Source organism: Gymnodraco acuticeps, unplaced genomic scaffold, assembly GCF_902827175.1.
Source record: "Gymnodraco acuticeps unplaced genomic scaffold, fGymAcu1.1, whole genome shotgun sequence".
In the NCBI taxonomy this organism is placed as follows: Eukaryota; Metazoa; Chordata; class Actinopteri; order Perciformes; family Bathydraconidae; genus Gymnodraco; species Gymnodraco acuticeps.
In genome coordinates, this window is record NW_022992126.1 from 2,492,875 (window position 1) to 2,502,225 (window position 9,351).

The window sequence follows — 9,351 nt, forward strand, 5'->3', positions numbered from 1 at the left end:
CTATTTATTCTCATCATGCACACCACCAGTTGACTCAGAAAAAGGAAGTGTGTTTACTGTTTCAACTTCCCCCAATCATTCTGTCTTCAAGAGGATGTGATACGTATTTAGAAAACAGAGAGGAGAGAGGGAGCAGCCCATACTTCTATGTGCTTTCTTATTCTGTTCAGTCTTCATTGTGTGTCAAAGATGCAGGCTGTTAGTGTTGGACAATCATTTTGGATATACACTCTGCTTTTCACTTTTCTACAACTTTGGGGTAAGGATCATGCTAAAGGTGTTTCTCAAAGTTATTTATTTGTTTTTTTCTAACAACTAAAAAAGTTGATTTACACTAGAAATATCTATTAACTGTTTTAATGGTGCAAGAAGAAGTAAACTATTGTAACCTGCCGTTCAATATGTAATGATTCACACAAACAATTCGGTCTGTTGTAAATGTACCACATATGGAAATTACAGCTGTCTCCTTTTATGTCTATGTTTTATGTTCTATTTTTCATCAATTGCAATAACCGGTACAGATTGAGCTTGACCACATGTAGCAATCATAGAAGCACTGTTTGTCATGCCTGCTTCACTGTTGTTCCACCTCAAAAGGAATTTGTGAAATCCAACTGATTATTGCTTTATTTTACACCTAGGAAGACTTTCAGCTTCCACTTCCTCTCCTACTCTTACGTCACCTACTCTGGACATCTATTCAAGGTCAAAGGGCTCGGTGGTTCTGGTCTGCCGGGCCCCAGATGGTCAGAGAGGGGTTAAGTTTATGTTGTACCGAAACAAAAAAGAGGTAATTTCTTTTACAGATGTTTTCTGGTGTGTCTTATGCTACCAATTGGCTCCTTTGGTTTAATTGTTCTGTGTGTCTCTTCTTATATTAAGGTGGACTCTCAGGTGCTGGAGCCTGGTGCTGAGGAGGTTCATTTCACTGTGAAGGAAAATAATACAGTGCAACTCTTCTGCTGTATCTACATAGAACAGGGTCGTTTCAGTGCCTTCAGCCCCTATTTACATCTGGAGAAGACAAGAGGTGTGTTTATGTTTGTTTTTTAATGCATATCTTAATAGTCTTGCCTTTGATCAATTAAGAATGTTCTCTTTTAAAATAGAAAAAGGTCAAGAGATCTTGAGCTTGAAAAGTTCAAACAAATGTAATGAAGGCACTATCTTAAAGGAAACATTGATTGATAAAAAGTTAAAGAGCCATTTATCAGATGGCTATGTTATCAGGTAATTCTGATATGGGCAGTGCTTTTAAAAAAGACATCTGATTAAAGGCTTTTTAGCTTTTTAGCTGATATGGAAACTCACACTGTATATTCATATACACTGGTAGTACTGCTGACAGTCTGCTTGCAGCACTGGACACTTTATTATTGTATTCTGTGTTTATACATTTATAACACTAGATATGTTCGTGCCTCATCATCAACAGGCTTGCTCTAAATTACATTTGATTGCACTTTACAGTTTCAGTTACAATACACTTATCTTATCTTATCTTACTATAAAGGACAAGGTAGGAAGTGGATGTGGTGTGATGTGGAGCAACAGCGTTTGTTGAGTCAATCTTTCACAGTTTGCACCCAGTAGTGATTGTACATGTGGTATAAAATAATAAACACTCCCATCCGCTGCTCTACAACCTCGAGAACAGAGTGCTGCATGCAGGTGCTCTCTGTGGTCTCTTATTGTCCTCAGCTCTGTGGGTGTGTGTAGTGGTAGTTACATCCTGCACTTCATATAGAAACCACACACCCACCCACACACGGACATCAAACACAATGTGTGGCTTCAACAGTTGATGGTGACAAAGGGAAGTTTGGCTAGCAACTGCGGCAAACCAAGGATGTTAGCGTTGCCATATGTTTAAATTAATTTTGTGCAACATATTTAAAAGTAATGAGGCAACAAACACATCGGACTTATTTATTCTCTTTCTGTACTTTTCCAGATACAGCCTCCCCTCGGTCCATGCTCTCTCCAGTGTTGTCTGTGAACCCCTCCACTGGTCAGGTGAAGCGTGGGGACACTCTGTCCTTCAGCTGCTCTGTCCCTGTCCCGCCTCAGTCTCAGTCCCGGTCTAATCTTGGCAACCGACCCATGACCTTCCTTCTGCTGAGGGCCGCTAAGCAACCGGGGGCCACGTCTGTAATCCTCCAGCCTCAAGCCAGTCTAGTATCAAACCATGACCCCCAGCCAGGAGTCTTCACTGTGGGGCCGGTGACGGGTGGAGAGGAGGGGGAGTACACCTGCCTTTACCAGGTCAATTCAAGAAGGGGATTGGTTAATTCTACTGTCAGCAACACAGTTCTAATCTCTATTACAGGTGAGGATATCCAACATAGGAGGTAAATCCCTGTTATTGTTACCACATTGACATCCTTCTTTCACTATTTCTCTATAAAGCAGCTGATACTATATACTTGTATATAGACTATTCTTGCACTATTTCTATTCTATTTTATTTGTATTTACTTGCACTATTGTATCTGTTTTATTGTGTTGCACTGTTGGAGGAGCCTGTGACCTAAGCTTTAAGTTGACATAACTACACTGTAGCTACACTGAACAAAAATATAAATGCAACACTTTTGTTTTTGCTCCCATTTTTCATGAGATGAACTCAAAGATCTAAAACATTTTCTATATACACAAAATAACCATTTCTCTCAAATATCGTTCACAAATCTGAAAAAATCTGTGATAGTGAGCACTTCTCCTTTGCCGAGATAATCCATCCCACCTCACAGGTGTGGCATATCAAGATGCTGATTAGACAGCATGATTATTGCACAGGTGTGCCTTAGAATGGCCACAATAAAAGGCCACTCTAAAATGTTCAGTTTTATCACACAGCACAATGCCACAGATGTCGCAAGTTTTGAGGGAGCGTGCAATTGGCATGCTGACAGCAGGAATGTCCACCAGAGCTGTTGCCCGTGAATTGAATGTTCATTTCTCTACCATAAGCCGTCTCCAAAGGCGTTTCAGAGAATTTGGCAGTACATCCAACCGGCCTCACAACCGCAGACCACGTGTAACCACACCAGCCCAGGACCTCCACATCCAGCATGTTCACCTCCAAGATCATCTGAGACCAGCCACTCGGACAGCTGCTGCAACAATCGGTTTGCATAACCAAAGAATTTCTGCACAAACTGTCAGAAACCGTCTCAGGGAAGCTCATCTGCATGCTCGTCGTCCTCATCGGGGTCTCGACCTGACTCCGGTTCGTCGTCGTATCCGACTTGAGTGGGCAAATGCTCACATTCGATGGCGTCTGGCACGTTGGAGAGGTGTTCTCTTCACGGATGAATCCCGGTTTTCACTGTTCAGGGCAGATGGCAGACAGCGTGTGTGGCGTTGTGTCGGTGAGCGGTTTTCTGATGTCAATGTTGTGAATCGAGTGGCCCATGGTGGTGGTGGGGTTATGGTATGGGCAGGCGTATGTTATGGACGACGAACACAGGTGCATTTTATTGATGGCATTGTGAATGCACAGAGATACCGTGAAGAGATCCTGAGGCCCATTGTTGTGCCATTCATCCACGACCATCACCTCATGTTGCAACATGATAATGCACGGCCCCATGTTGCAAGGAGCTGTACACAATTCCTGGAGGCTGAAAACATCCCAGTTCTTGCATGGCCAGCATACTCACCGGACATGTCACCCATTGAGCATGTTTGGGATGCTCTGGATCGGCGTATACGACAGCGTGTTCCAGTTCCTGCCAATATCCAGCAACTTCGCACAGCCATTGAAGAGGAGTGGACCAACATTCCATAGGCCACAATCAACAACCTGATCAACTCTATGCGAAGGAGATGTGTTGCACTGCGTGAGGCAAATGGTGGTCACACCAGATACTGACTGGTTTTCGGACCCCCCCAGACCCCCCCAATAAAGCAAAACTGCACGTTTCAGAGTGGCCTTTTATTGTGGCCAGCCTAAGGCACACCTGTGCAATAATCATGCTGTCTAATCAGCATCTTGATATGCCACACCTGTGAGGTGGGATGGATTATCTCGGCAAAGGAGAAGTGCTCACTATCACAGATTTTTTCAGATTTGTGAACAATATTTGAGAGAAATGGTTATTTTGTGTATATAGAAAATGTTTTAGATCTTTGAGTTCATCTCATGAAAAATGGGAGCAAAAACAAAAGTGTTGCATTTATATTTTTGTTCAGTGTATGTACAATGACAATAAAAGCCTTTAATCTTGATTGTATATACAATATACAAGGCAGGAGCTTTCACTAATGTTTCTCCTGATTTGGTCTGGTTTCAGATGCGTTGCCTGTTCCCACCCTCGTCCTCGAGCAGCAGACAGCTGTTTGGCATTTGCTCTGCACAGGCTCTGCTGCGTACCCCGGTGCTGCGTTCTCCCTCTACGTGGCTGATAATGAATTTCTTGTTGACACTCACAAAGTCACCTTGATCCACCATCAGGCCACCTTCCCAGTGCCGGTCCAGGAAACTCCGGTGGCTTTCTACCAGTGCCAGTACAATGTCCTCCTGGCGGGGAAATGGAGCAACTCTCCACGCAGCCTTCCTTTAGCTGTAACCAGAGGTACAGATGTGCTGTTATACTCTATGTGTGTCGTTTTAATTGACTAAAAGTTAATGTTGAGGTTTTAAAAGAGTTTAAGACTTCTTGTTTTCTTTATCCAATCTTTTAGGAATTCCTCCTCCATCATCAACAGGTAGACCTACCAACCCTACAACATGCTTATATTCATACATAATCCTATCTAGTGGGACATATGACAACAAAAGGGATTTAGACTTATCATTCTACTCCATGACTCACAATAATGCCGGTGTGCTGTGTCCAGATTTTTCCGCTGTGGACTGGCCTCTTGTACTGGGGTCTTTCTCCGCTGTGGTGTTGTTCCTCTGCTCAGTGATACTCGTGGTTGTGGTGGCACGCAGGAAAAGTATGTCACACATACATTTCTGCTTCCTCACATGATGCATACACACGGTCAAGATGTCTTCCTCGTGAGAATTAATATTGCCTTTTCTTCTTCTTTTTTTAAAGTCAAGGCAGCAGCTGAGGAAAAGAAGAGAAGGTATTGTAATTTACATTTGTCTTAAAGACCAGTATATGATCACTCAGTTTGTCACAACTGCAACTTAAAATATTGTCCTCAGGTTTGCAACTTAAGGTTAAACTTAAGTTTAAACAAAACTATCAATAAAACACCCACTATCAAAAGTTCCCAGAATTAGCTTGAACTTGTGTTATAGTTAATATTGTATAATGCTCAGCAAACAAAAGTAGTTTCACTTTATTAATTCCTGTTACACAATGTAAAAACCCATTTCACATTATAGGGTTGCCTCTACACAGCTCGAATCATATTTATTTTCATAAACACGGACCGGTATATAAAATGCATAATTATGTTACACGGTTTTGTGGTATGAAATGTTGCTGTGTTGAACTGTTTCAGAGAGGAAGCACACTTCTGGACTCAAGTTCATGCAAAGGACCATGTTGTGGGTGAGTTTATGATCATATTTCTAACTTGGTTAGTGTCTGGCCATTCAGTTTCTTGCATTTTAAGCCATTTTATTTAGGTTCTAACATTGATCTCATGAAAGTAAAGATACATACTGATACAAACCACTGCTTGACATTGTGCTTGTATTTTTCTTTTGCTTTACAGACCTTACACTCAGGCGTACAAGTATCACTCAGGTAATTCTTTATAATACCTTTATCTACAGTTGATAATACAAATGATTGTGTGATTTATCAACTACGATTAAGCAACAGTTTACTTTACCTTTGTACTTTCGGTAACAATGCATTGAGTTAAAGAGTACGCTTTAATCATAGGCCAGCAAAAGACATTAAAGGCCCAAAACACACTATGTTAGTCCACCTCTCAGTAGCCCCAAAGGTTCTTATTACAGAATCTCAAACATCTGGACAAGGACATTTGTGGCGAACAGTACTCAAATAGAAGTAAATAGTACATTTCTTCTTTTTTTTTTTTTTTTAACTCGCAGTGGATTAATACACATGTTGTGTATACTGAGTATGTACAGCAGCAGGACAGTGTTTGGATATACAGTACTTGACTAATTAATTGATGGTTTTGGTCTTTTCTATGATTAAAAAAGTAAAGTAACAAGAAAACAACAACTCCATGATAGAATGTGAGACCTACTGTATTTATAAAGCATTCTTAGCTTTACAATAGCAATAGTATTCATTTGGACACAAAAATTAGGCAGATCATGTGCAGTTTTCTGATGTCAGTCCCCCTCTTTCTTTAGGTATTTCTCGTATTTCTGCAGCGTCTACAGTTTGTTTCTCCTGTAGATTCACTTTCCCAAACAACTGTAAACTTCACTGATCCCTTCGCTGTAAACAAACACACAGAAACACACATATTCGCACACCCACACACTGCCAATCATCAAGCATACTGTCAACCCACACACATTCCTCATTAATGTCTCCTTCTCATTAGTTTATAATCACATGTATTAATTAGTTTGATGAAGGACTATCATTAGACTAGAGCTCTAACTAGGCTCTATCTTTCTTTCTGTGTTACTAAACAGCCATCAGGAAAAAACGCTGTCATTACCAGCTGATGGAAACACTAACCTGCTGTCATTAAGCATCCATTGCAGGATCTGAATATTAAATATCAGTTTTGTCAGTCTAAGCACTGATAAATGACCTCCTCTTACCTTTTACTTAAAAAGCAGTCATTTCATCAAGATCGCAGCTATTTTTTTATTATCTTTTTATCAGTTATATATTGTTTTCTAGACCCTCTCCCTTCACAGATTTGACTGCACTTTGAGTGTCAGAACTTTTTTAACTAATGTTCAGTTAACAAAAATGGATAAGAAGTGTATAACTGGATTTGTGGAGGTTTGCTACAGAAGAAGGTAATTCGATTCAATTGAGGGCAATAAAGTGATAATAGGTTATGAAATAAACAAAATAATGTGTAGTGTTGTTTGAACTTGTTTGAAAGTACAAACCGGGGTATAAACGGTACCGCAATAAACGACTGCTGAAATCTTTAACAGCTTGTGTGTTTGTGTTTTGTGTGCAGGAATGGGCCAGTGTGGACTCACCTACAGAGACGGCCTCCAGATCCCCTTTATGGACCTCGCTCTCCACATTCACAACCCCGATCCATCCCTACCATTAGGACATTTGGTGTTTTCTTTCGCTCCCTCTCCGTCTCTCTCTTTCTCTCTGTCTGTTTATACTTTTTCGAGTTTATCAATATAGCGTCAGCTGGAGTAACACAGCAGGACAGGAAGGGCTATTTCCCCCCTTCCTATTTCATGTTCAGCAGTTAAATGTACAATTTTACAGGATATGATGTTTGTTTGATCTTACATGTTACTGAGCCAGTGAATCTAAATAAAGATGTGATTATTATTTTTTATATGACATGTGTTCCATGTGGTGGATAACTTACCTTAAGGTTACCTTCAAAGTGTATCCTTGACCTCGAAAAAAGCAGATGTGAAAACAATCCTACCACAAGCTGCTTTAGTAACAGCTTCTAAATGGATCGTTACCATTATCATTCATCATGGAGTTTTATTTACAGTTTTGCAAATGACTATAGCTCTGATATCTAATATGTAAAAATGAAAACATTGTATGTAGTCAATTACCCGCCTCTTTAAACACATTGAATAGATAATAGTCTTGTTAAAATCTGATAACGGGACATCCCTACAATCTAGTTCCTGCATCAGGACCTTAGACTGTATGCATGTTGGTAAGAAAAATGTAATATATGCTTGCATACTCATGCGACACAGTGTGTTAAGATTGTGAAGAAAACGACAACCAACAACTCTTTCCCAAATTGTCCTGCTGTAGTTGTGCTAAGTATTCTGCAGAGGGCACCATTTAGATATAATTGAAAGTAAAACAAAAAAACACAAAAGGCACAACACAAGGAATGTTATTCATCAAGTTGTTCTCCTTATAATGAGAAAAGGTCCAAGGTTGAGTGGAACAATGTGACTTTGACATATATGGGAATATCTACACAATGTAACAAGCGGATATTTGTGCTGAGCTTTACTCTTTACTACATTGTGAGGGGACAAACTTAAGGACATTATGGCTGTCTTTATATCTACAGTGTATTGGTACATTCTAAGTGAATGTGCTGAGACTTCAATACGTAGCGAAAGTAAAACAGTAAAAGGACTCAGGAGGGAGAGACGCCTCTCACCTGTTTGTATGGTTTTATGGCGGATAATAATTCTGCAGAGAAGGGCTGTCATTGTACTTCAGAAAGCAACAACAAACAGACTCTGTGTTAGTACTGAGTTTTATTACATATCACTGGCCTTTCACAGCACAGTTGCAGTAATGCACGGGGGAATGTATGTATTCATTTCTCTTTTATAGACACAGACAAGATGAAAGTTGAGGATGTAAATCATTTCATAAATGTTAAAGTCAGCTTCATTTGCCATGTCTGAGTCACTCTTCCTGTGTGCATTCACATGTGAGCTGATGCTCACACAGTGAAGATATTCAGCTTCAGATAATGACGTTCGGCTGATTTGTTTGTATAAGAGGCAGAATAACGATAAGAGGCTTGAGCCATGTGATGAATTCAAGTGGCACCTTAATTTGTACCCACAGTTCACTGGCTTGTGACAGCCTCACCCTGTGTGCATAATGTGAGCCATGAGTCAGGTTTATATCAGATGACACTGGCAACCCTGAAAGTCATGGTAATTGCTCTTTGATGCCACCCCATGCTGTGTCTCCAATGTAATAGCCTAAAGTGTGTATGCAGAAACTGAACTGTGCCGAAATCTGAAAATTGTTGGAAGATTGTCAACAGGTTTGGGTTTATAATTGATTTTGATCTGTTGCAATACACTTTCTAATGTGGCACAACCTTCTCATGTGATTATCGTCATAGATTTGGACAAGTACTGTAAAGTCTGTTGCTTTGTCCATTTTCTTGCACTCCTCTGACACATTAGCTCAAGGCCTTGACTGCTGTCGATTTGAAAGCCTTCTTCATTGGCTTTTCAGGAACATTCGATACTATTAAGCAGACAGCCTTGTAGAAGATAATCTTATTTCAAGAGCAAAATGTATTGAGTGTTGTATGTTTAACAAAGCGTGAAACTTGATCACAACTATCTTTCCCCCTTCAACACTCTTCACTTACTCACTGCCAAGCACAATAATGCAAACAAATTAATAACTGCCAATTTTTTCTCCTAATGTGTCATTTTGTTTGTTAATGTGAGAACTGATTTGAGAGAAACACATTCTTTCGACTTGTTTAAAGGAAACATTTGTTTTTAAAAAT

General features: G+C 40.1%; 1 protein-coding gene across 2 annotated transcripts; it reads left to right on the forward strand.

Annotated features, from left to right (window-relative positions):
• The first annotated feature begins 100 nt into the window (after positions 1–100).
• LOC117537892 lies at positions 101–7,445 on the forward strand. 2 transcript variants are annotated; one of them, XM_034203283.1, is made up of 11 exons: positions 101–259; positions 645–793; positions 886–1,033; positions 1,958–2,332; positions 4,302–4,583; positions 4,693–4,716; positions 4,849–4,950; positions 5,055–5,085; positions 5,470–5,519; positions 5,686–5,717; positions 7,099–7,445. In XM_034203283.1, exons 1-11 carry the CDS (start codon positions 148–150, stop codon positions 7,195–7,197), a joined length of 1,404 nt encoding a protein of 467 aa, XP_034059174.1. In that variant the 5' UTR covers positions 101–147; the 3' UTR covers positions 7,198–7,445. The 2 variants fall into 2 exon arrangements, with proteins under 2 accessions (XP_034059174.1, XP_034059175.1); XM_034203284.1 differs by having other exon boundaries at positions 106–259; positions 649–793.
• The last annotated feature ends 1,906 nt before the right edge of the window (positions 7,446–9,351 follow it).

What these genes read in the sequence shown, in the direction of transcription:
- LOC117537892 (XM_034203283.1), top strand. Translation starts at nt 148, where the DNA reads ATGTGCTTTCTTATTCTGTTCAGTCTTCATTGTGTGTCAAAGATGCAG. An exon ending in TGTACCGAAACAAAAAAGAG is followed by an intron (nt 794 to 885) that starts GTAATTTCTTTT and finishes TCTTATATTAAG; the next exon opens with GTGGACTCTCAGGTGCTGGA. An exon ending in TCCTTTAGCTGTAACCAGAG is followed by an intron (nt 4,584 to 4,692) that starts GTACAGATGTGC and finishes CCAATCTTTTAG; the next exon opens with GAATTCCTCCTCCATCATCA.